The sequence below is a fragment of the Dioscorea cayenensis genome, chromosome 10 (genome assembly GCF_009730915.1).
Source record: "Dioscorea cayenensis subsp. rotundata cultivar TDr96_F1 chromosome 10, TDr96_F1_v2_PseudoChromosome.rev07_lg8_w22 25.fasta, whole genome shotgun sequence".
Lineage (NCBI taxonomy): Eukaryota > Viridiplantae > Streptophyta > Magnoliopsida > Dioscoreales > Dioscoreaceae > Dioscorea > Dioscorea cayenensis.
This window is the reverse complement of record NC_052480.1, coordinates 6,294,886-6,322,863: the sequence shown is the minus strand read 5'-3', so window position 1 is coordinate 6,322,863 and position 27,978 is coordinate 6,294,886. Positions and strand designations below refer to the sequence as shown.

General features: G+C 34.2%; 3 protein-coding genes across 3 annotated transcripts; 1 reads left to right on the top strand and 2 right to left on the bottom strand.

Moving 5' to 3' along the window:
• Positions 1-64: 64 nt before the first annotated feature.
• LOC120270193 lies at positions 65-9,108 on the top strand. Its single transcript, XM_039277226.1, has 6 exons — positions 65-291; positions 507-574; positions 1,226-3,590; positions 3,799-4,911; positions 5,220-5,286; positions 8,685-9,108. The coding sequence occupies exons 1-6, from the start codon at positions 69-71 to the stop codon at positions 8,839-8,841; spliced, it is 3,993 nt and encodes a 1,330-aa protein (XP_039133160.1). The 5' UTR covers positions 65-68; the 3' UTR covers positions 8,842-9,108.
• Positions 9,109-10,156: 1,048 nt separating this feature from the next.
• Positions 10,157-15,131, bottom strand: LOC120270589 (uncharacterized membrane protein At3g27390-like). Its single transcript, XM_039277646.1, has 11 exons — positions 14,980-15,131; positions 14,723-14,873; positions 13,209-13,317; positions 12,917-13,109; positions 12,679-12,815; positions 12,319-12,607; positions 11,856-11,962; positions 11,631-11,775; positions 10,975-11,173; positions 10,633-10,873; positions 10,157-10,549 (listed from the first exon to the last, which is right to left on the bottom strand). The coding sequence occupies exons 2-11, from the start codon at positions 14,814-14,816 to the stop codon at positions 10,312-10,314; spliced, it is 1,752 nt and encodes a 583-aa protein (XP_039133580.1). The 5' UTR covers positions 14,817-14,873; positions 14,980-15,131; the 3' UTR covers positions 10,157-10,311.
• Positions 15,132-18,381: 3,250 nt separating this feature from the next.
• LOC120270849 (BAG family molecular chaperone regulator 1-like) lies at positions 18,382-19,956 on the bottom strand. The gene is made up of 2 exons (XM_039277914.1): positions 19,580-19,956; positions 18,382-18,842 (listed from the first exon to the last, which is right to left on the bottom strand). Exons 1-2 carry the CDS (start codon positions 19,830-19,832, stop codon positions 18,607-18,609), a joined length of 489 nt encoding a protein of 162 aa, XP_039133848.1. The 5' UTR covers positions 19,833-19,956; the 3' UTR covers positions 18,382-18,606.
• Between the last annotated feature and the right edge of the window lie 8,022 nt (positions 19,957-27,978).

Sequence of the window (27,978 nt, the reverse complement as noted above, 5' to 3'; positions counted from 1 at the left end):
ATTACCGTTGTAATAACATAATTAAGAAACAAAATTTTCTATGGGCAATAAAGAAAGCACAGCTCCAAATGGACTTCTTTCACAACAAAACCCTTCCAAAAGCCCTCCGTCGATCCGCATCCCTCGCTTTTCCCCCTTCTCCTCCTCCTCCTCCTCCCATGGCGGCAGAGATGCCTTCTTCTGCCTCTCCTCCTCTTCCCATTCCCCCTTATCCGATCTTCATTGACACTAACCTGGACACTCATCTCGCCTTGGGCATCTTCTGGGACGACACTGTCGCCGATCTTAAGCGTAATCGCTTCCCTCATCGATCTTTTCCTTCTAATCGTGTTTTTACGTGTTCGATTCAAACAAAGATGATATCTTTATGCATATTGTTGTTCCTAGTGTGTGATTTGGTGGTGTGGTTCGTTGTTTGGTTTTTTTGCCTCTTAATTTTCGTTGATAGATTTTTCTTGTGTGGGAGTTTGGATGTTCCGGAACTGATCTTTGATTTGGTTGAGCAGGAAAAGTAAGGAGTGAGCATGTTCTTTGCTTTCCGGACATCGGAGAGATCACTGTTCGAGCAATTAAGGTATCCTTAATGTTGCTGTTTTGATCTCCATGGTTTTGGTATTGTGGACGAAGTAGTATGCTCCATTCTCTCTTTTCACATCTGCATGCATTTTATGTTTTTCTTTATCTCTGTTTTTTTTTCAATGATGCTTTGTGTTTTGATTATTGTGTCTGAATTTTTATCTCTGCCAAAAGAATTTATGTGACATATCACATGGGTTTATTAGCTTATTTATAATGCTGGTATTGTGATGATTGTGGTTATTGTGGCAACTTTTTTGATGTCTGCTGAAAGAATTTATGTTGCATGTCAAATAGGCTTGCTTATTTTAGGCTGTTTTCAATGCAAAGACAGGTCTTTTCCTGTACTTTGCTCTTGGCTTATTTTGTTTCTCCTTCTTACTGAGTCTTGGATGCATTCTTTGAATTTCAATACCTTGTACCTGCACCATCTACTCAACTTCATTTCAATATTGGATGGAGTAAATTGTGTATAATAAACTTCTGGTGGAGCTTTGTTGTCTCTGTCCTGAAGTTAATTTATGACATAAAGCTTCAAATTTTTGTCTAATATTTTCATTCCATATGCCAAACTTTTTTTTTTTAATTTTGTCCAGTTGGATTTGTTTTTGTATTTATTATATTTTATTGGTTATTCTTATCCTTGTAGGTAAGGCGTGAAGCAACTGTCTACAACTTGTCAGACTTGATGCTAGTAAGAAGTGCTTTTAATGGGATTAATGGAGCTTGGTTTCTCATTGTTGATGCAACACCAGCCAGTGTTATACAACACCAAGCGGGAAGTGCTGACTGCATTGTTACTGTGAATAATGGGCTACCAAGGAATCATGATCAATTCCAAACAGAACCTAATTCTAGCAGTTTGCCTAATCATCTGATTCTGGCTGATAAGGATAATGTGCCGGAAAAACTGGCACTAACAAATGATAAAGATGTTGAGTCAGACCATATGGAGTTAGGAGTAAAAGATAAACATGGTGAATGTGAAATGCCTCTTCAGGAACTTGAGCAAAGGCCAGGTCACAATGTACCAGTTAGCGCAGAGCCAGTTAACGAGACAAATGTGGTGGTTGTTCCAAATGCTCCACGCACGATTGGCCTTTTAGTTGACCAACCAGAGAATGATGCAAGAGAGGAAGAATGTGGTAATTCTGGTGTCAGTGTTGATGGTGAGCTTACTTCTAGTATTGTTGTGAAGAATGTAAACACTAAGAAAAGGAAAAGTCTCATACAGAATGATCAAGTAGATAATATTCCTGTGGAGAAGAAAAGCCTTGAGGGAAAGGATGAATCTTCTGGGAAGCCTTTTGATGATTCCCCACCAACAAAGAACTTGGAAGCTTCTCACTATAGCAACAAGCCATCAGTCGATACTCCAAAAGCTAGTTTAGCAGACAAACACAAAGAAATCCCTGCTTCTTTAGAAGCATCAGCTAATGAAGCACTTTATTGTAACCTCCCATCAACTGAAAACCCTGATAACACAGAAAAGAAGAAGAAAAAGCGATCATCTAAGCTTCACAGTGAAGCTGAATCTGCAGTTCCCTCCAATGCTGCTGACACTAAGTCACCTTCCAAAATGGGAAAGGAAAGTACACAAACTGGTTTAGCTGATGAAGCACCACATGGTAGCCACCCATTAACTGAGAACACTGATAACAGGGAGAAGAAAAAGAAAAGGCGATCATCCAAACTTAACAATGAAGTTGATCCTGCTGTTCCTTCCAACACAGTTGACACTAACTCGCCTTCCAAGATGGGAAAGACAAGTGCTGAAACTAGTTTAGCTGATGAGTTGTTAGATTTGAATGATGCTGCTGCTGCTTTACAAAATCAAGCTTCTGAAGTTATTCCTGTAGATACTAATCATTCAGTCGCTGTTATTAAAGAGACACCTGCATATCCATCAGTTAGTGGTCACACAAATCTGAATGATAAATCTAATGCAACAGCTGCACATATAGAATTCAATGGTTATAGCGACCATGCAGAAGCAAAATCGGAACTTTTGACCAAGTTGAGTCACACCAAGAAAAAGACCAAAAGTAAAAAAGCACCTAACAAGATTGACGCTTCACCTGAAGAAGCAGCTGGAAACAATTATAACGATAAAAATAGTTCAATGCATACCAAACTCGAGAGCGCAGATTGCTTTCAGCAGGATTTGTCGAAGTCTAAATTGGTTGACTATCCACTCAGTGAACCTCCAACTGAAGATAAACCTGCTGACCCTTCAGATAGCACATATGCAAATCTGAATGAGAAATCCAATGCAGCAACTGCCCATAAAGAAAGGGATGGACACAACCATCATATGGAAGATATAACTGAACCTGCAACCAAGTCAAGCCACAAAAAGAAAAAGACAAAAACTAAGAAGGAACAAAACAAGATTGATGCTCCCAGAGAAGTTGGTGAAGAGAAAACTCTTGAAGAAGCAGTTAGAAAAATTGATAATGACCAAAGAAAGGAATCTCATGCAGTAATCCTTGATGAAGAAATTGCTGATGATGGAAATTGTATAAAGCAAGGTTCTGAGGATCTGTCACATACTAAAGGTAGAAGGTCAAATCAGAGGAAGAAAACTGAGTTGCCTGACCAACAACCTAAACAGTTTCAAACTCCAATAACTCCTGATGCTCAAGCCCTTGAAGAGCATAGTTTGAGAGACCAGAAAAATGGTCAAGTTGAAGCCTTCAAAAGAGTAATTCCTAATGAAACTGCAGCTCCGAGAAGTGATTCAGCGCCCGTTGTACTTAAAGAAAAAAAACCACGTGGTAGCAAGAAGAAATCATCAAAGGTGGATTTATCTAATCATGAGGCCACTGTAGATGAATATGTTCCATCTTTGGGAAAGGATACTGCTGAAGTGAATGATGAAGGAATGTTGGAAGCTACCCAAAACAGCCTTGGTAAAGATTCTAAAATGGCAACTGTCAATGGAGAAGCTGTATCTCTTGAAACTCCTGCAGAAGTTCATGGTAGAAGATCACGTCTGCAGAAAAAGAAATCAGGTAAAACTGAACTTTCCAGTCTCTAATCCCCTAGTTTAAACCTTAATTAAATTCCAGAGAACTAATGTACATGTAAAGGTTCAGGTACTGAAACCACAAAAGTTCTCTCAGATGGAACCAGGAACAATGTGTACCATGCTTAGAACTCAGTAGTTGATGCTTATAATAATTGTCCCTCTGAAGAGAACAAACTTTCCCTTTTTCGCAGAAAAGACAACGGAGGAAACTACGACGGGATCACTGCTAGATGCTCATGATGACTTTGGTAAGGAAGCTGCCTGTGATATTTCCCATAATGTAGACCATGGGCGTATTCAGGATGGTTCTCTTAAGAACGCTGTTGAAGAAGCTCTTAACAAGGTGCCCTCTGAAGTAGATGGTGAACCTCTTGAGAATGATGTGGTCGATTTCATCAAACATTTTGTTCCTAAGGTGAGCCAAAATGAATCAGCTGAACCACAAGAGCTTGCACCTATGGAGACACAAACTAGGAAACCTCGTAAGGAACAAACTTCGAAGAAAAGGAAGTTAAGCAGTCATCCGAGAGATTCTTCCAACAAGGCGGATAATTTAATGTCAAATGAGCACCATTTGCATCAAAGCAAACCAGAGGAAACCAATTTTGCCCTTCATGATTTGGCTGATCTGGCAGAACAGTTGTCAGAGAAGGGCCGCAAAAGTAATAAGGCAGATAATGAGAAACCTAAAGAGGATGTGGGAAAAACTGAGGTTTCGCATGGTAACAACTCCCCTAAAATAGGATCTCCAAGCAAATTGCATAATAAGAAGATTGCAAAGAAGCTGAAGGAACCTCGCTCTGGCATGGTTCATGACTTGTTGACAAGGGATGAGCGGAATGTGCATGAAGAGTATCCTACAGGGAAGCTGCCTGTCTCTGGGAGTAATGCCAAATCTCTCCCATATTCGGAGAGCAATGATGTCACAAAGCTAAAAACTGCCAGCACAGGCATTCAATCTGCCCCTGTTAATCAGGCTCGCTCTGGTGTGGATTCTGATATTTCTCTCAAAGAAGGTGTGGCAGATCGGGTGGCATCGGATGATAGCACAGAAGAGGACACCTCTTACCAGAAGAAGCGGTATAAAGTTGCAGTTAGGAAAATTCCAAGTAAAAGATATGTGAAGCTTATGGGAAATTCGAGACAGAAAAATGGTGTGCAAGCTACTTCTAGCACTATCTTTGATGACACTGTAAGTGGCAGTTCAGATGATGATGCATTTGAATTTAGAACTAGAAAATCGACCTTGGAAGATAATTCATTTACTTCTGCTGATTCAGATGGGGACTATATGAACACGTCAGGTATCCATGTTCTTCCTTCGTTTATTTATCTTTTTTTTTAAATGTAAGTTAGAATTGATGGTGACTTCTATTACTAAAAATTTGGTTGCTAATTACTTGTTATTGGTGTGATATGGTTGATTCAGAAAATCATTTTGGTTAATGACATTTGGAAACTTTTGTGTTTCTTTTGAAGTGTTGAAGATATCAAACTTTACAATTTTATTTTCCAAATCATAAATTCTATGTGAATTGACAAATTCTACATGCTCAATTTTTAGGTGTAACATGTTTGCAACTAAACATTATTGTTAACATCTTTTCTGCAGGAGTAGTTTCTGCTGCTGATGATAAGAATAGCAAGGAAAGTGATGCAGATGGCTTCAATTTGTCACAGTAAGTTAACTCATTGACATCCTATCAACCCATTCTTACATGATTATTTCTGTAACTTTTCCTTGCCTTAATTATTTATTGGATTTCTCTTAAATATATGCTACTGCAAATTGTAAGTGTTTGTGTAAGAGGTGCTCAATGATTCTATGGGTGTATAATTTTATGGTTCTTCAATATTAAAGTATTACTTCTTCTCTGCTCTTTGAGGTCCTAATCTTCTTAAATTATCATTTTGGATACATACAACCTTCCTGTCATAGAAAAAGCCTTACGCAGACCTTTTGGTAAAATATAGAAATGGTTTATGAACCAGATCATCATGGCTCTGACAGAAATTGCCCCTTTGGGCATTCAATTAGGCCAAAATCAGTCATGTTGGACTTCCTTTCAGGTGCAGTAACTATGGGTTATTCTCTTATATGCAATGTGTGAAGACCAGTGTATATATATCACGCAAGTGAAAACTAGAAAAGTTTGGCTTTTCTTATTGACACAGCATACATTTCAGGACTTTCAAGTTTATAATTGCTGGCAAGCTCTATTCTTGGTAGTTTATTCTATAAATTCACAATAGAAAATGGCATCTACATTGCCGTTGTTTTAGTATCTTTATATTGATGTTTCATAATTTTAGATTAGATGTGGTTATCGGGCATGCATATGCAGTTTGGTTTTGTCAGTTCTTGATGGTGTCTGAATCTGGCCATCCTGCTTGGATGCTTTTCATTCAGTCATGATCTTGCTTAAATATTTATGCATTTTGTTTGCCTGTCACTTAAAATGAGCTTCAGTTTAGTTTAGAAGAAATACCTGAAGTGGCTGCAAAGTGAGATTTGTGCAATATGAACATATTCAAGCTGAAGATAGAGTCAACAGAACATCCATCATACTTGTGATGGACTGTCTGGTAGAAGTAATCAGACTATTTGATTTCTCGGACTAGAATTACATGCTTATTTTCACTGGTGAAAAATATAAATTATTTAGGTAAAACTCATGTTTAAAAATTATTAAAAAAAAGAGTACATTGAGTATGAAAATTGGGGAATTAACAAGTGAAATTAAAAGCTGCAATTTTTATTTTGTTGGATTAACAAGAAAAATGATTATCAGTTAAGTCATTTATTCGAAAGCTAGAGCCAAGCTCAACATGTCTATGTTACTAGCAAATAAGATGATGAAGATTAACCATAACAACTACAATTATACAAATTGAAATATTCGGTGAGGGAAATAGTTTAAGGTTATATTACCATGTAGGAAAGTGTTTAATAAAGAATTACTCCCTCTGGTCCTTTTTACTTGTCCATTTTAACTAATTCACAAAGATTAAGAAAGTCCATTAAAGTTAGTTGGTAATTTAAAATTTATAACAAAGTATATTAGCTATCCAAGATTACTATTATTTAAAATATGATTTAATAGAATGTGTAGTTGAATATGATTTATTGGAAGTTGTAAAAGTACATTAAAAATAACGGATAAATATGGAAAACCAATATTAATGCCTCATAAATTTTCTAAATGGGCAAGTAAAAAGGACCAAAGAAATTCTCTAAAATTGACAAATAAAAAGGACAGGAGGGAGTAATTGGATGGCAAAACAGTGAGAAGTTCAAACTTTATGTAGTAGATTTGCAAGCTTAGCCAAGATAGAACTTATTACAACTTAAAATTAGAATAGACATTACCCTTTATTAGAAGAAAGATTGCCAAATGCTTTCTGAACTCTCAAGAGAAGATAATGTTATCAAAGGAAAAATGAAAGTTCTTTCAAAAGAACCAAGAGGATGGTATCTTTTGATTTTTGGAAATTTGAGTTTTTGATCATGAGGGGGGGATGGTTGCTTTTGGGTTATGTTCAGATTTGCAACTTCAGATGCCACATCAGTTTCAAAAGGTAAATGAATGAGAGCCTTGAAGAGCTGGATCTCAACACAAGTCCTGCCATAGCTTAGGACTCAGCTCCTGAACCAAAAATAACCGTCAATGTATATGGCTTGAGGAGAAAGCCAAGCTGTTCTGGCTTGCCTTTTGAAATAGGTTATGAAAGCTTGTGAGCAGCTTTCAGGTTGAGTCAACTACAAGTTCCATTGAGGAGAATGGAAATTGAATGGAAATTGTCTTTGTCAAAAAGGTTAGAAGTTTCAAAACTTACCGAAGGAGAGTGGGTGGTGCTGCCAGGCCTCCAATGAATATCTCCTACTTTATTTATTGTCAATGATCAATGGTTGAAGAATTCGTAGAGATAGAGGAATGGATTTGGAAGTATTTCAAAGCTTTCATTATTGCCACAAACAGTGAAATGGATGATTTGATTGGCTGGGATGCTATTTAAACTGTGTCATTTTATTGTAATAGGTCATGTAAGTGATAAAGAATTGAGAGGATGAATCATAACCACTAGATTGATTATCCCTCTTCTTACCTGCAAGACCAGTCCTCACTGTGGAAAATTGTTCCTTAAAGGCAATCTGTCATTTCCATCTCTGGTTTCCACTGACGTATGCAGGACTTCACTCCATTTTGTTCCAATTTGGGAATTTCTATTTTGAAGTGCTTTTGAAGCCATTAAGCACTCATGGTCCCACATGGGATTTTCCATTTCACATGCTATGCATATTGACAGAAATATCATTTTATTACAAATCCATTGAGTTGCTTTTGAAGTCATTAATTGTTGTGATTTAGGAGGCTTTTGATCTATGAATGTCACATGGGATTATAATACATTTGTTAAAATTAATCATCTCTCTTGTTGTGGATCAAGAAGAATTCAATTAATTTGTTCTTATTGGCATTCAAATCATATTTTATGAATATATAACAAAATAATATTGGCTGTGCTGAAAATGACTGAACCAATGATATTTAATTAGATTTATGGGTTCATTGTGCAGAGTTTCTAGTGTAAAATCCCAGATGATAAGTACAGAACATTCAAATGTTGTTCATATGTTTATGGTACCAAGACATAGATTTACATACATGAAACGAAACCAAGCTTTTCCATGTTTAGACTAGACTTTCCCTTTCTACATGCTTATTCTTGTTGACTACTGATATTTTCTTAATGGATGCTTCAAGCATATGACCAGGATGTTCACTTGGCATCTTGTTCCCTGAGGAAACATAGACCCTACCTGCTTGTGGGATGTTACCATTGCCAAAGTTGATTTATGTTTAGAAATTATCAAATCATTTCACCAAATGCATTCGCGAATCCATTCTTATCAAATTTTTACACTGCTTTTGTTTCGTTTTATCATTCAATTGCCCTTTAATTCTCTTTACATGGACAATATGCCTCTAGATTGTTATCTTGTGGCAATATGTTCTTTGTGATTCATCAGCAGTTCAATCTAACCATCTGTTTTTCTTTTTCACTATAACTTCAGATCTTCAAACACAGCTAGGAAGAGCATGCCCCTCAGCAGCATACTTAGAAGTTCGAGTAGCTACCGAAAGGTGAAGCGTACAGGGTCGCAAAGTCAGGCCGAGGACTCCGAAAGCCAACCTGTTGATATGGTGTTGGAAACTCAGCCCGATGAGTGACGAAGCTCAAGAGTCTTTACCCGTCTTTTTGTCGAAGCATTGATTTTGGTCAAGCATCTTTTTGTGCCGTTTTGCATTTTGATGGAACAACATGTTGCTTCAGTGTTTCAGCCAAACAGTGGTTTTCATTTCCTATAATTTTTGCCCCCTATGTTGTGTTTCAGCATACATATGCTTATTACAAACAAAGAACACCCTGTTGTGATGTCTACAGGGACCCATTTTTGCCCAAGAAAGTAATGAACCATGGTGCACTTTTACTGGTTTTTTGAATGAATTGTTGTTGCCTGATTTTGTTATCTTTTATTTCTCAAGATGTGATTTTTTGTCACAAGACCAAGTCATGCTATGTTAGGATAGACCATCATGAGAAAGGGAAATTTGCATATTTACCCCTCAAAAGGTTGGAATCGCATGTCTATCCTATAATTACCTGCATGAATTATATACATAAATATATACATATCCTTGTGTTTAATTTTCAATTGATCTTTTAGAGAATTTCATGCTCTCTTCTCATCGCTTTCGGATGTCAACGGATGGGATTCACTAGAGATGTATTTCTCAATTCCAACTTTAACTTGTCAAACTCATTCTCAACTTCGTCCCTAAGTCCGGGTTCAGGTAAAATTTTTTCCTCGTCTTCATTTCCGTAGGATTCGAGAATTTCTCATTCCAGATTTTTTTTTAAAACATTTATTAAATACATCAAATATATTTATTTTTTAATAATATATATTTTAATGTAATATAAATAATTTCCTTATATATATATAATATTAAAATTATATATTCTGAGGAGAGATGAGGAAGAAATTCTCCGTTCTCAGTCCGGCCCTGACACCAATTTATATTCCTGCCCCAGCCCCGACCTTGTTTTTTGAATTTTAGCCCTGATCCCGTTTTTTGAATTTTAGCCCAAACCTAGTTGAGTGGAGAACGGGGTCCTAGTTGGGTCCGAGACAAATTAACAACCCTAATTTTCCCTCCAATTTCTCTCTTTAAAAAGTATAACTTGCTTTTCAAAATACTTAATTTAAGAGTCGATCTGCAGTAAATATGCTATTACTTATGGTTTATGAACATAAACAAGAAAATAAAAAGCTGTTCATACCGCTGTAAAAATCATTATGTATAACTACAAAAAAATGTTTTCTGGGGGTGTATACAATGAGCATTCTTTCATAACAGCATCTCAGCAAGTAACCACCTTTAAAGGAATATACCGCCAATTTCATATATATATACATATTATGTAATTACCCACTTTCAAGGGGTATATATACCAAAAACAGGGACAAGAGTGCAAAAAAACTAAGGAATGCAACCTGAACTTAGTGAACAGAAGAAGCATTTCACTGGATTTACTCGTACAATTTCATTCTTGGTAGAATGCTACAATGTAACAACAACAGTATATATCTTCTCATACTAAATACACTTCATTGAACTCAAACATTTGATGAAGAATTAAGGATGGACTTCTCCTTGATCATTAACACCCTTGTTGCTTGTTTTTATTCCAAATGATTTTTGGCTAAAAAGTCGGCCAAAACCACTTATCGATCTTTTTGTCGATCGAGAACCGTTGCTGGATAGGCTACCGCCAATCTTCTTTTCTAGCTCCTCAGATAGAGTCTTCACAAGGCCATCAAATCGACGTTTGAATGTCGGATACCTTGAGATAGACTTGGTGATACCTTGCAACCTGACAAGAACAAAACAAGACGGTAGAATTCATTTATATAAAGAGTGCGACAATGCCTCATTTAAATGGATATATGTAGTTACCTGCGAGCAAATGCACCGATCTCCGCTTGCCTCCGCTCATTTTGTAATATCATTCCAACATCAATATCGTCAACTCGTTTAGGATCTCCAACTAACAAGACTAGCTTGCAAAGATAGTTTTCTTCCTCTTCCGACAGATTCACAGACTTGATTTGATCCTTGAGGATCAGCAAGGGTTCTAAGAACCATTCATAGAATCTGTCTTTAGGTTTATTTTCTAGTGTTAGCTCTGTCTGATCGCCTGGAATTATAAAAATCAGTAGATGAATCACTGCCTTAGGTATGTTAAGCACATAATTAAACTAGAGATCATTTCGAATCTTTTCTGTTGATGGAACTCACTTAGCAGCAAACCATCAGAGTTGGCCTTAATAGATCGTAGAAGGGCTTGAAGGATGCAATATGCTGGCAAACCAATGGCTATAATTCTGCTTCCATCTTTGTTGGACTTTGTTTCTTCGATATCTTTAGCTGTTATTACCCCTTCAGCAATAAGAGCCTCACCATGGCTCTTGCACTCTATAAGCAGTAGCCCGAGTAACTATTAAGCAAAAGAAATGTTCAGTCTGTGTCAATAATTCCGTAACGTAACCTTGTCAAACATGTTCTTTGTCAGAGATAAATGTGCATAAATTTGAACCACATGCAATCTCACATCTTCCAGCATGCAATGTTAACAAGATTGGAGGGCTATTTGGTAGGGTTTGGACCATATAACTCAGAAATTTGCAGTTTGAGATCATGCAACTATTTCCACACTGTCATATTATCCTTTTAGCAGGAATATATTCATTTACAATTGCTTCTTCTTATGTTGTCACAGATCAAATTAAATTTCATAATTTCCAGCATGCTCATTTTTAACGTATCAAAACATGCACAAGAAAACAGAGACTGAAATATATGAAGCATATCCAGAGAGGAGTTTAATTGATTCATAATTAGAATAAAAAAGTACTGTCAGAACAAATATGCAATAATAATTTGCAATTTCATACCTTAATTGGCTTATATTCAAGCACTTTGTTCTTAAAGGACATTGTTTTATGAAGTGGCTTTTTCCCTTCTTGCTTTTCCGTATTGAAGGAGGTGGGTCTTGATAAAGTGGCAGAATGTAATAATTCCTGTTTCCTGTACTGAGGCCTACAAACCAAAAACACATAGCTTAGTCAAACTCCTAACTGAAGAAACCATTGATTAAGTGAAAGAGTCATGCATAGCACCTCGGAAAGTAAGATCCTGCAGGCATGTCAAGAACATCATTGCTGTACTCATCGAAGATAGACAAAGAAGCAACGACATACGCCAGCCCCTTCTGAATTGATGACTCCTAATAGCAACAGGACTCCAAGTTTCAAGACATGCAAGACTCGGTAGGTGAAAATGTTGCTGAATTTTCTTTATGTGTGGTGAACAAATGGCTAGACTACACATTTTATGCTAAATTTTTGGTAAAAGACTTAAACTTGCCTCCATGGATTTCACATCAAGATTTTGAGCAAGCTGATACAGGTGATTTGAGACTAGCACTAAATGTAGCTCATCCTCCACCCCACTTGCACAAATCTTAAGGCACAATTAATGTTCAAGTTGATAGTTTTACATATAAGACTTAAGACAAAACTTGTATTTCAGCACAAAATTATCTACAGATCTGCTAAGCATGCTATGAGGAAGGAGACTGACCTGGTATGTTACGACAGCTGCATAACCACCTACAAATAAACTCGATAAGCTTGAAGCTGCAACTGCTCCAACAACTGCAGCTGGCCAAAGGATAATAGCAAGACCAGCAAATGGTACGCATGCTGTCTCCAGAAATGGTCCTTCTCGGCCTATAAGATCCTGAAACAATCTTTTCCATCCCTTGAAAAGCATATAAGGACTCTTGCAAAGTGCAATTAGGGTGATCATTGGCAGGTCAATAATGATACCGATCACACCAACAATAATGGCAACCAAAACATATAACAACCTGAAAGAATTTACAATCATTTGAGAAATTCAAGTACATTGGTGCCGGTAATTTATTTTTACTTGGCAAACCTTAATTCGTGTGGTTCTCCATTGGGAGGATCTTGAAGTCGAAGGTCATCCATAAGCGAAAAATATGAATTAAAAGCCACATCTTTCACATCCCTGACCACAGTAAAACTTCCTTTGACAGTATCCCATGTCCCATCCTACAACATTGAAACAATATCATCAGCTGAAGGGAAGTATACTGAATAGATATTACACAAACATGCAAACTAATAGGCACTAATGAAAATATATACTGTACCCAGAAACAATGGAAGAACATATTTGTCTTTCCTTCTCCTACAGCCTCAAAGGTAGCGATAATTGGTGCAAGAAAACCATATCCCAACCCTGCTAATATACTGCTCAAGACGCCAATCGGTGGCCACACAACAAGGATTAGAGATATTCCAATACAAAGAACAATCTTCAGAATAGGCCCTAGCTGTTTGGCTCTGCCTTCAAAAAACCAAAGCCAATTATGAGAATTACATTTTGAAGAAGGAATACGAAATATAGGAGCAAATATCTGATGGTAAAGATCCAAAGGCTACCTTAGTATACAGTAGTATGTCCAGATGACGTGTGCCGGCCAGAGACCCAAAATGATAGCAGAATTTCCAATGGTCATTATAAGGCATATAAATGGGCAAAGTAAAGCACCTGATGAAAATAAAAAAATTAAAAAAAAAAGATGAAATGATAGCGTTGCATATGATATTCCAGTGGTTCTTACTAACAGTAAAGCAAATTCAAGCAACTCCCCACCAAATATAAGCAAGGTTTAAAATTATATGTGAAAATATATAATAGGCAATTCAATGATGTACATATACATGATAAATTGATCTAAACTAACAAAGAAAAAGTCAAATATCTTTTGAAAATTAGCATTGTTGACCATATCTGCTTAAGCAAGCATGACACAACAATATATTAGAAGACTGAAGATGAGAGTGTCTCTCAGAATCCTTCCTGCAGATATAACGGACAACAACACAATTCAGAGGGTGGAATCTAATTTTCACACTAAAACTTATAGGATTTCCAAGGGCCTTAATTTATTACAATTTGAGAATGTATTAAAACAGAAAGAAAGCATGGGGAGTCATCAAGAGTAGGAGTTTACATGGAATTCAAGGAATGGAAAGCTAAACTCTGAAACTTAATGCAAGCTATGTTTGAAAAGGCTAAAATTGATAAAATAGGAGGCTAAAGAATGTCAAGTTGGTATCCAGCCCGTTTAATCAGCACAATAATACAGGAGACGGGATTAGGAAATGGCTAAGCATAAACACAGCGTGCATCACAAACAAGTGCTGACACTACTAGGCCAGGTTATGGACATCATGCTAGTGTTGCATCCTATACATCTCCAATCTAGCATCCATTATTGAGGGTTGGGATAAGTGTGTTGGACATTTCGACTAAATCATTACAAAGTTGCTCCCAGAAACCTGCCTAACTGCTGTACATCAAAATAATTCCCACGTATCAAACAATGTTCACCATGGATCCTTGAGATGTTGAAGATACCAAACAAACAGTAACATACAATACAAAGGACAAAGTGGAAAAGATTTATCAAACAAAGAAAGATATCACACATGCAAAAGAAATTGTACATGTGATTAAAAAAGAAGTGAATGGTACAGCTATTAAAAAAAAAGGGGCACCTCAGAATATAGGTTTTTGACTTTGAAGCAAGCTCAAAACAAAATTAGTCAAATTCATTCAACTGCTGAATTCCTTGATATAGATCAATGAACCAACAAAAGCAGGTTAAAATTCATTCCAAAACTGTCATTAGTCACTAAAATCTGGCAAATAAATTATACTAAAAATTCATTTTTTGCTCATCACCAAACAATTCAAATTCACAAGGAATGCTAAAAATGAGAATTTTTTTTTTTTATCATTCTCTCTGACAAAACACCAATATACTTCACATTCAACAGAAAATCAAAAATCAGTTTTTTTTTAAAAAAAAATGAAGCAAAGAAACTACTCATCATTCAGATTCACAAACCAAGAAACACAAAACCCTCATTGAAATCAAAGAACTCACCTTTAACAATTCCCAAAACCAGCAATCCAATGAAAAAGGGCAAGAAGTACAGAAATCTCCAAATAGAAGCAAAGAACCCCTGTGACGGCTCCATTATACTGATCAAAACTCACCACATCCACTCCCCAAATCAAATGCACCAAAAACCAACCTGAATCCACATCAGAAACCTCTCTTATCCTCAGCAAACTAACAGATCAATCCTCACTTAAAAATACTGCGAAAAATCAGTGAAAAAGTGGATGGTGGGTGGTTACAAAGATCGAAGATGTTGGTAGTTAGCCAAACCGATAGAAAAACCTCAAGTGGTGGAAAGGGAAAGCGTGGGAATAGAAAGGCATGAGCACTAGTAGAAGAGAAGGGAAGCTTCATCGGAATCGGGTGCTTGCCTCCATGCTTTGCTTTTTGAAGCTAATGTTCTTGTATTTTATATACTCAAAATAGTAATTAAATATAAACTTATATTCCGTATTTTTATACTTATCCCATTTTGCTTTATTTTGTTATTTTAACTTGTCTGTTATATATTGTGTAAATATTAAATAATTTTTTTAAAATTCATAATTTAATATATATGTATAATTTTCAATAAATTATAATCAAATAAACATTAAATTATATACTCCATTAACATAATTAAATTTTTTATAAAATATAGATAGCAATCTAATTTTAACCAAAATTTTTTAATAGATGTAATTGTGCAAATTAGATAAATATGATACATAAAAAAACAGAAAGAGTAATAATTTTTAATTTTATAAGGAACTAGAAGCAATATTTTAGGTTTTTTTGGGTTTTCATCCTAGTTTTTATTATATTTATGAATATGTTATCAATGACTATATTGTGGTTTTCTTTTTTAGAAGGAATTTTTAGATTTCAAAAAAAAAAATCAGTTTAATCTTAAGCGTTGTGAAAATTATGAAAATGCCATTTTTTTTATAAAATAATTTAACAGATATTTTGAAGAAAATTTAAAGATTTATGCAAGTGGGCCGGTATTTGAACTATTTATATCTTATATGAATATATTAAAAATATCTGAGAACATGGAAAACTCAGAGCTGTCAGTGGTCCACGTGGATGGCTCCGAAGAACGAAAAATAAATTATATATTTTTATATTCTTTTATATTTATATCTTAAATAATTAAAATTTATATGTAACTCCGGCCACTCTTAATATATTAATAGTAGTTCATATTCTTCACGAGAGCACAAATATCTCGACATAATAATTCTGTCTCCTCTGATATGACTTGTCCATCACATATAGTTTATCTATATTTTGTTAAAAAAAATTAGGGTTACATAGTTTTTTTATGTTATTTTTTAAATATATTTATTTATATTTTTAATATCTTAAAAGAATGGGATTGAATTACGAAATTTATTTTTATTTACTTTTTGTTTATCACTTGTGTGAACGTTCAACCAGTATGTTAAGAAAAATATAGAAATATGCTGGTAATATTCTAATATTTTTATTTAAAAATTAGTGCAGAAATTTAATTAAATTTTACCTATGTTGTATTATTTAAATATATTAGGGGAAAATCAATTTTCTAAATATGTATATTATATCTATAGATTGGAATTATAATGAACTACAATTAATCATATCAAAAATCAAAATTATAATATATATATATATATATATATATAATGTTTGCTTCTATTAATCATCATCACTTGGTTGGAAGTTTGGAACGTTGGGTCTCAACCAACCGGACCTTTTTTATATTTTTCACCACATTTCCCCCATGCATGAAAGCTACAATTTATATAGTGTGTGTGTATATCTTTTTAGAATATTTAATGGTCCCTAAGAATAAGTTGAAATCTAGAAAGGCAAGTGGTGTCCGCACTATATCGTTTGGTATTTTGGTATCCACATAAATATGATCTAGAGCTTGTATATATACCATTATCATTATCATATGAATCTTTTTTTTTCAATTAATATGGAGGAGCCACCAGTCATTAAGTATTGAGTTAAGAGATATTCAAATGTGGACTTTGATTTGAAAAATATACATTGCATCAGCAACTCTACCATCCTTGCAAAGATTTGATTTGAAAAATGGTATTATAAATTCTAGCAAGGTCACACTAATCATTACAATTAACTAAAAGATTTGACTTAAAATAAAAAATAAAGAAAAAAACTAATCCCCTCCTATTGCCCTCTAAATTCTATCCCCGACTTCACTTCATCTTTAAAGTAATGTAACATGTGTGCATATGACGTGTTTAATAAGTGGTCATAAACAATTTCAATCTCTATATCATTATTTACCCATTGGAATCTCATCAATAGCATCCCGGATGAAACCAAATCAATGGTTGGGTGCCCAAACTAATACAAATTAAAATTTTATACTCAAAGTGAAAAATAACTATTGTAGGGTAAGCTATTCATATTTGAATTTACCTCGATTTTAGACTTATAAAAAGATTAAAACACTACTATTGTTGTAAAATTGATTATTATATAATAATTTTATATCCACATAAATATCTAGAGCTTTTATATATAATATATATATATAGAATCAACATGATTCAAAGCCTATTGGCACAATTTCTATACGCAAATGAAAATCAGACGTCCAATTTTCTCTTCACACACATTCCTAACGTGTGACTTATCCACATTTATCAATATATATATATATATATATACTTTTGCAGTAAACTATTTTTTGTTATATTATATTATTTAACCATCTTAATTAAATAAAACCTTTATGTCATTTGGTAAGCATTGCACAGCTTCCATGAGCAAACGAAGATTATTATCTCAAACATTTTAGTTAACAAAGATCAAGCGCCGAATCTTCTCCTCTCACACATTTCAAACATGTGACTTATCCACATTTATCAATATATATTTGTGCGGTTAATTATTTTTTGTTATATTATATCATTTAACCATCTTAATAAAAAAAAAATCTTTATGCCGTTTGGTAAGTACTAATTGTTAATTTTGAATTTTTATTATCTCAAACATTTAGTATCATTTCTCCGGGAACAAATCATAAATGCTCATTTTTGTTGGTTGGGCTTCGCATGCATGTACGTGAAGAAGTTTAGGCCCACTTTAATAAAAGATGTTTTATAAAAAAAAATTGTAAGGTCTAATTTTGTCTATTTTTATTATCGAAGAGTTTTGAAATATTTGATGACTGAAATTATGATCGGGTTTTTTTCCACTTCAGCTCAAATTTTAATCAGATTATTCTACATTTTTCATTGTAGAATTAAAAATATATATTTATTTTAATTCTTAAAATAACTAAATTTGTTCATTTTACCTATTCAATTCAATCCAATGCAATCAGTCATATTTGCTCATGCTATCTCAATAAGTGATTTATGTGTGCAACCACATCGTATATCTCTGAATGGAGGAGATTAAACATCCAAAATTATTCATTCAAATAAATATTTTTTTTATAATTAACATGTATTTTCACACCATTATGCATGTTGTCAAAATAGATTAAAATCAAGAAAAAGCAAGTGTTGAAATTGCATATAATAAGTTAAAATATCATTCACATTAATCACATATCTCCAAAAAAAAAGTCAAAATCATAGTGATTAAAGAGAAGATGCTTTAACAATCAATTAACATCTCATTCATGTACAAGATTACCTAATCTCTCTCTACATACATAACATCACACTCACATGAAATTAATTAAATATCAACAACCATCACAACCCAAACCTAAAACATTGAAAGAGAGAGTCTCATGTTTGTTGTCAGTTGTGTAATTAACCATAACCTCAGCCATGCAATGCATGCATGAATGTGAGAAAATGAAAGAAGTCTTAATTAATTAATTAATTAATACTCCAAGTCCAAACTAGACTTTAATGGCAGCTGAATGACAAGGGCTTGCCATGACTTGGTTTATTTTTTCTATGGAACTTAAATGGTTCTTTTTTTCTTTGAAGGCAGGGGTCCTCCAACAAGAGCACTTTGTCATTGTCCTTGACCCCCACCATGTGTAGATGATCTCCATCCTCTCTTTCTTTTCCTTTGAATAGGATCCTTTGGGCTCTTGCCTCTAAACCAGTCACCATTGATAGCACCATCTTCAACTCCCCTTAATTGCCATTTATTAAAAAAATCATTAAAGTCAATCATAAATAAAATAAGATTCAAATTACTAGGATACCCTCCCTATACAAGGGAGTACTTCTAATATAGATATATATTTTACTAATAGGGATAGATTACCCTAAAACACATATTTTTTTTATAGTAATTATTACGAGTCGAACTCCCGCATGTGAATCAAGTGCTTTAACCTTCAATCATTATAAAATTTATATTTATGAATTTAAAAAAATATATATTTTTATCTTATCCTTGATTATTTTTTTAAGATGAATGCGGAGAAAAAAATGTAAAGAATAGTTTAATTTTTTTTAAAATTTAATTGTTTCTTTGTAAAAAAAAAAACTATATAAATAAATATAGGTTTACAAGGGTATATTTATAATTTCCATTATTTCAAGGGTGTGATCAAGTACATATAACAAAAAATTAATTTATTATAAATAATAAATATAGGATGAAGATATAGTTTAAATAAAAAATAAATAAATAAATCCATCCCTTGATGCATTGTGAATACTTGGTTTTCATCATTTTCTATGATCCCCAATTCAATTAAAAGCAACAAAAATGCAAGATTGAGAAGTCATACAAAATATATTAATCCCAACATTTGTTTGCTTCTTTAAAGCACATTATTCTTCATTATATATATATATATATATATGTAAAGAAGAATTATGAAAAGAGAAGAAAAAAGAAGGGAAGTGAGAAATGGCATACCAAAAGTAGAGGTGGCAGAAATGGAGATATCATGTGAGAGTGAAGCCATAGAAACCCTAACCCTAACCCTAATGATCTCTGCACCACCCTTGCCACTTTCTCTCTTCTGAACTAGCATCCCTCCTGGCCTCAACTCCCACTCTATCTCCTCTCCACTATTACCACCACCACAACCACCACCACTTAGCTTTGAGTTTGAACTGCTACTGCTACTTCTCATGAACAACTTAGTCTTTGTCTTGAACTTCATCATTTTTGACACCTTGAATGCTTGCTATCTTAGTGATATATCTCTATATATATATACACAAACACACACGGAAAGAGAAAGAGAGAGAGGGGAGGTTTAATTCGGAGAGTAACTTTGGAGGCGTGCCTTTAGACAGGTAAAGGAGTGGCATTAAAAGACAAGCCACCCCCTGGCTAAACTAGCCATCAAAGTATGCTCCTTTATCAAATAAATGTATTGCCTTTTAGATGGATCACATTCTTTATTATTATTATTATTATTATTATTATTATTATTATAGACTTGATTTATTACATCTTGTTCTTTCTAAGTAGAAAAAGTTTTTCTTTATTTGTCAAGAAGAGTCGGATACCACGAAGATAAATAAATAAATCTAATCAAATTGTAAAGTAATTAATAAACTTAATTATGCACTTAAATACCATTTCCATTGATAGATGTAGATCAAACATATTATCTTGACTAGATTCAACCCAAAACTTTAAACATATCAAATAAGAAACCATGATTGAACATTAAAATCCATATTTTTTAAATTAATAAATGTGAAATAAATTATTATTGTAATATCTTTATCATAAGGGTGACATTCAATTATGTTTCATGTATCTAAATTTAAACGGCTTCTCAAATATTATATATATATATATATATATACACACGAAACATCATCTGTGAATGTTTGTAGATTTAAAAAAAAATAAAAGAGAAAGAACAAAGAGAGAGAAAGAATAGGGGTAAGAGCGTTAAATGGTGATTTACTATTTAAGTCGAATTAATACGCCGAATGACATGGATGTCAAGTTGGCATCCATGTCAGCATCCACATCATTCTTTATCTACTTCTTTTTTAAAAAAATTTAATTTTTTTATAATCTAAACCGTTTGTTTTATAAAAAAAACCCTAATTAAATCAAATATTATAAAATCTTTAACCCAAAATTCAAAAAACAAAAACCTCAAATCCTAAGCCTTAAACCTTAAATAATAAATCGCAAATCCCTTACAAGGGTTTGCGGTTTATAATTTAGGGTTTAGGGAGGGGGCTTCCAATTTATCGTTTACACTACCAATGAAGAGAATTAGTTTTTTTTATAAAAAAAAATAAATGAATGACGTGGATAATAGTATGGATGCAAATTTGGCATCCACATCATTCGGACTACCAATTTGGTCTAAATATCATTACTCATTATTTATATTTTAGTTTTTAGTACAAATAGATTAAAGAGAGAAATAATGTTATAAGGTCTAATAATTAAAGAATATATATATATATATATTGTATTAAGGGGACTAAAAATTTTCACTTTCCTTGGAATAAAAGAAAGTTAGGATTGATAGGGAGTTAATCTTGGCGAGTTTGAAGGATTGGGCGAAGAAGTTTAGCTTGATTGCCGGGCTATTAATTACATCATTTTTATATGCATGTCATTAATGTCTTATAATTCAGATTAAGTAGTCTAAGTTGTCATCTATTAAGTGATCATGATATCTACCAATAAGCATGCATACGGTGGCCATGCAAGTGGAATCCACATCACCTTTCTTGTTTTGTTTTCTAAAGTTAATGCATATATTCTCATGAATAGGAACAACAACAACAATTTATTTGCTTGTTGAGAATATAGAACACAAACTGATAAAAGCATGATGAGGTTTTTTTTAGCTATTTTAGAAATAATTTTTCATCATATAATATGTTTTACATAACTAAAATTAGTTGAATAATTTATGATTATTTAAGCTAACAAGAGCCGAGTTAGTAAGAATTATACTATATTATATATATATATATATTTATTTATTTATTTTATAAAGTGAACAAGCTATGTGTTAATATCATGTATAATTTTTTTAAATATATCTTATGTCTAGTCTCATAGTGTATAATTAGGGATTTGACCCCTAGTCTCTGTCTGTTCATTCACTACAAGAAAAACAGAAATTTGGCACGGCAATTTTGGCACGGAAATAAGCCAAAAACCGTGACAAGACCCGATTTTAACACGGATTTTTGTAGCGGAATAATGACTCAGTGCCTATAACATCTCGTGACAAATATAATTTATCACGAAATAGTAAAACCGTGACAATTTTGTCACGAGTTTTAGAGTATAGTTTTTATCACGGTTTTATTTGTCACGATTTTTTTAGCACTGACTAATGTTGTCACGCAGTTTTAAAGCACGACTTTTTTTGAGTACAGTTTTTGGGGACGATTATTTTTGTCGCGATTTTTTAGCTGCAGTTAGTTGGCACTATTTTTTTAGCATGGATGATTTTTGTCACGGTTTTTAGCACGATTGATTTTTATTACGGTTTTTGACACGATTCTTGTTATGCTTGTTTTTTTAGCACGATTGATTTTTGTCACGATTTTTTTGGCACAATTATTTTTGTCACAAAGATAATTTTTTGTCACAATTTTTATCACGGTTTCAAATTTAACATAATTATTAACACATTTTTTTGTCACATTTTTTTGGAGCGGTTTTTAAATTTAGTATTGATATTGATATGATTTTTTTATTCACGAATTTGACACAATTCTATTTTTAAAAAAATAAAAATAAATTACAATAAATTTATTTAATATTAAACACTGCATTTAATTTCATCAAAATATAAATTACAATATTGGTAAAAATATGCAAAATGTTATTACAATCATAACATTATTATAATAATAAGGTCCAATCTAACATAACCCTATACATCATCCTATGATGGAAATACTGAACTCTCTTGGCATTGGAGGTGCTTATCGGCATGTATTTGTGACTCTTGTCGGTGTTCAAGGGCATGTGGCATGCGAGTAACATTAGACATGCTAGAAAGGTTGATCAATACCTTGCCTGAAAGGAGGAAAAAACTTTATCACATTAAGTGGCTAAGCAATATAACATATACAAGCATAATTAAGTAGAGCCCACTAAATTCTTACGTTTTTCACATTCATTCTTATACTTCATATTTGTGAGTGAAGCTCAAACCTTTGTTCCGACCATAATGAGGCGTTATATCCCAAAAAAACTCATCACGCATTATCATGAGTTTTTGTTACGGTTTTGTTGATTTGGTATAGTGCCCTACAAACATTAAAACTAATGTTACACCTAAGAATCCAAAAAGAGTGCAAGATACAATCGATTTGGTTTACAATATACTCTAAGCGCATAACATCAACTAGACCATTAATAGCGAGAGAAAAGAAGGAGCGAGAAAGTCAAGTCTCCACTACCAAGAACTAATTCTTGGAACCAAGAACAAAAAGCGATCCGATGGTTTCAAATAAACAAATGATTATAAAGTTGTAGCTTCATACTTCCTTGTGATAAACAGTCTTCTATCCCAAGGTTAGGTACCATCTATCAGAATCAAGAAAAAGAAACATTGGGATTCTTTGGTGCAAATCACCTTTTTCATTAGCCTACAAGTTAATCCTGCTATTTCCTTGAAAGCGATATGTTCAACTTACAAATATATGAACAGACTACAATGATCACTTGCCATGGATAATACTCTCAAATGGAAAGTACTAAACACATCACAGAAATAACAACATACTCATAAAAGCTTTAAAATCAAGCTTTACCAAATCATGCACTATTATTCATCTTATTATTGTAATTGGCTTCCTTCATCTTGGAATATTCATGCACTATTATTCATTCTATTAATTCTATCATATGAAACTTACTTCTAAACAACAAATGATGAAAATACAAAGAAAGAAATCAAAAGACATGAAACTTATATATATATATGTATATATATCTAATTGCAAGGGAGAGACGAGCGAAATTTCTATTATTGTTTCTACATCGATTAATTTTAAAGTCAAATAAACAGAAAGCTACAATTCTATATACAAAACAACTGCAGAAATCGGTAGTACACTAATAATTGAGTTAATTTAAACCCAAATGTTTTTGTCTTTATTTGGTCATAATTAGAATAACATATGTAAAAGCATAATAAAAATTATGCAACATGAAACTCGACATCGCATAAAAGCATACCGATAAACTTATGATCCTGCAATTGCTTTTCGTTAGAGTTTGGTTTTGCAACAATGCGATAGAATCGTTAGCACTCTTTGTGAGCCAAGCGATCCCAGACCTTCACCACTGTGTTCATCGATCGGCAACCTCCACAAGTATGCTAACATTCTCATTTGAAAATCTGAGATGCATGTACATCATCATTAGTCATAGAGAAAGAAAATGCATTACGTATATCTGAGAATGTGCATATTAATACCGGCATGACCAATAGGTCCATCCAAGGTCGAGGGCCTTCAATGAAACTAGGCGTTATTCTTTGCACCATTAGTCACGAGAGTCATCATCTCGCCAAGGTTTTGAAACCTGAATAATTCACAGAATGACTAAAGTTCTTTCTGTGTATTTGACTCAAAATCATCAAATAGAATGAACATTTTGTGAGTGACAAGTCTTTCTATCCATAGAATGTCCAAATCATAAAATTTCTATCCACAAAAGGCCATAAATTTAATAAATTGGTCCGTGTATATGTATATTGATCGAGTATATAGCATGTAAAGTCCAAGCCAAAAGGAATATCGAGAAAATGAATTCAAACACGAGCGAGAAGAGGTCGGTCATTGATGGCGACCCAAAGGTTCCAACCGAGCAAAATCGACTATCTGAAAAAGCAACTGAAGATGATTACTGAAAAGCGTTAAGTTTAATAAAAATAAATACAAGTTGAGTAGAGCGAGGCGGGCGCACATAAGGAGTGGAGAGGATGGCATCGGTGGCAAAGGCGGTGGCTTTATCTTCATTAGCGAGGTGGCGGATGGCGGGGTCGGCGGTGGTGGTGACCTTGAAGAAATTCCGGGTCTTGAAACTCTCGAGGCGACGTTCGTTCTTAGGGTTGAGCGATCGTAGGAGGCGCTCATAAAAGCTTCGAGGGCACCACAAATCGGAAGGTCTTACGGGGGGTCGGGGGACGGAGAAGGAGAGTTTGGTGAAGGTAGAGAGGGGATGCGATCGAGGCATTATCCATTCGAGTCGGATATCGACGGAAGATTTGAGAGAAGAGGCCTCGCAACACGGGGACCTTGGTGAGCATTAGATGGAGGGCGGGAAGAGTAGTGGTTATGGTGGTAAATCCGATCTCGGCGTGCACGCTCCTTCTTAGCCTCACGTCGGTGAGGCCCGACCTCCTCATCAGCGTCGTTGGAGAGTTGAGGAGCTGCTTGAAACCGCCACTTGGGGCAAAACTTGGGACGCGGCGAGGGCTTCCCATCGACCAATCGAAACCCATTAATGGTGATCTAGAGCTTCGGATACCACGAGAGGAGATCAAGGTTCTAGGGTTTCACCTCTAGGGGTTTTACGGAGGCGAAAGATTGGATTGGAAGAGAAGAAAAAGCTAATAATCGGCGTGTGTATATATCCCGTTTTTTACGTCAGCGGTTGAGATTGGCGGAGTGGATGGAAAGCAGCGGTGATAGCCTTCAAGTTTATCCACAAAGTTGGGCTACCAAACCCAGTTAAAAAAAGCCCATTTGATTAAGACCCTTGTTTCTATGTTAATTACAAATTTCCATATTTTTATTTATTTATTTATTTATTTTTCTTAGTGGAAAAATTAGTATCATATTGGTTTTTAAATAATGGATTTTTTTACGAAAGAAAATTTAAAAAAGGGACACGATCACTTAGGGAAGGATTATTTTTTTACCCAACTTTAACACTAATAAAAATAAATAAATTTATCATGTTCAAATTAATTATTGATATTTGTTAGTGTTGATGATATTAATAATTATGAATAAAATACTTATTTGATTAATTATATTAAAAAAATTCGAGTTTACTTCAAGATTGTTGATTTGGGGTTAAAGGGCTAAAAAGATGTTCAAAAAAATATTGTTTTAGAAGGTACCTTTCTATGTAGATGTCGTGCGACTACGATGCATTGATCATGTTAAAGTCTACGGTGTTCATGCTCACCACCAAATGAGTCTCTGACGATGAAGACATGTGTTCGAGCTTTTTCTGTCCGACCACGTTCGAGACTAGGTTGATCCATCGGTGAGGGGCTTGAGGGTTCCTTGTGATATTTCTGAGCTAAACTTTGCTCATCGAGTAGTAATAGTGACAACAGACGGTGATAGCTCGAGCTTCTTCCTACCTCCTCTACTCCTCCAATAGGTACCGCTCCTAACATGTAAATCAAAAGCCCTTTGGGCCCCTATCCTAATTAGAAGGCCTAAAAAAACAACACGGAGGGACGATGATGAAGAAGCAAAGGCGGGTGTTTTGGGAGAATGGTTTTAGGGATTTTTGTCACGATTTTTTTGGCATGATCTTAGGCACACCGTGTCAAATAGCATGCCAAATATTGTACCAAATAAAGACATTCCTAGTTTTATTTAAAATTTTTAAAATAATCAATTTTAATTATATTAGTCAATTTATACTTATCAAAATTTAAATTATAATATAAAAATTTATTATAAATAGAATATAATTATTATAAATATTGAATATCGTATGCGTAATTAAATTATGCAATAAAATTCTTATATATTTCTGTGAAGTATAGAGAGTTTATAAGAAAATATTATGCAAGAAAAAATTAAGTTTTTTTTTATTGTGGGTATGTAATTATTATAAAAAGAGTATAATTATTATGTAATTATTATAAATATAGAAATATCATGTGTATGAGTATTTATATTATCCAAGAAAATTTATACTTATCTAATTTTAAATTATAATATAAAAAAATAAGTTTTTTTTTATTGTGGGTGAGTAATTATTATAAATAGAGTATAATTATTATGTAATTATTATTATAAATATAGAGTAAAATTAAGTTTTTTTGATATAGTTTTGGGTTGTTACGTGCCAAAAAAACCGTCACAAAAAAAGGGTTGTCATGGTTTTTGGCACCAGCAAGTTAAAAGCACGTGCCAAAAACAGTGTCGAAATCATGTATCTTCGTTGTCAGATTTTGTGCACGGTTTTGGCTTGATATCTAAAAAAACCGTGACAAATAAAGGGATGAGGTGTTTGTCGCGGTTTTTGGCTACGTTATGCAGTGCCAAAAAGCATGTCAAATACCATGTACTCTATTGTCGCGGTTTATTTGGCACGTTCAGGATTGTCGGGTGCCAAAAAGCCGTGACAAATAAAAAGGATGAGGTGTTTGTCGCGGTTTTTGGCTGCGGACAATCCTAAAAGTGCCAAAAAGCCCGTGCCAAATGCCATGCTCTCCATTGTCATTGTTTTTTGGCACGAGGTTTTGCCTTGAGTCGGGTGCCAAAAATCATGACAAATAAAGGGATGATGTGTTTGTCGCGGTTTTTGTACGCAGCAACTAAAGCGTGCTAAGCGTGTCAAAATGCCATGTTCTCCATTATTCACGGTTTTTAGCACGGTTTTTGGCTCTGCGTGCCAAATATCAGTGACAAATAAAGGGATGAGGTGTTTTGTCGCGAGTTTTGTGCGGGAAATCTAGGGCCGTGCCAAAACAGCGTGCCAAAATGACATGTTCTCCATTGTCGCGGTTTTTGGCGCAGTTTTTTGGCTTCTGCGTGCCAAAATATCGTGACAAATAAAGGGATGAGGTGTTTGTCGCGAGTTTTTGTGCACGGGAAATCTAGACCCAGTGCCAAAAGTGCGAAATGACATGTTCTCCATTGTCGCGGTTTTTTTAGCACGGTTTTTGGCTTTCTGCGTGCCAAATATCGTGACAAATAAAGAGATGAGATGTTGTCGCGGTTTTTGGCGGCCGAGACTAGACCGTGCCAAAAAGCCAGTGCAAATACTTATATGCTTCGTTGTCATTTATTTTTGCGACGGTTTTTGCTTTAGTCAGTCCCAAAAACCGTGACAAATAAAGGCGATTGTTTGTCACGGTTTTGGCACGGTGTTGACACTGGATTTTTATTTTAAATTTTAGGCGAAAATATAAATAGTGCTAAATCTGGTGACAAAATTATCCGCAGTTTGGTAACCGTGCCAAATACCGTGCTAACGTTGTCACTAACTTTGTGTTGGTGCGTATATTCCGTGACAAATTTGTACGGAATCAAAAGCCGTGCTCAAATAAATCGTGCTAAAATTCTTGTTTTCTTGTAGTGATTGGTGACCCTAGTGCTAATAGG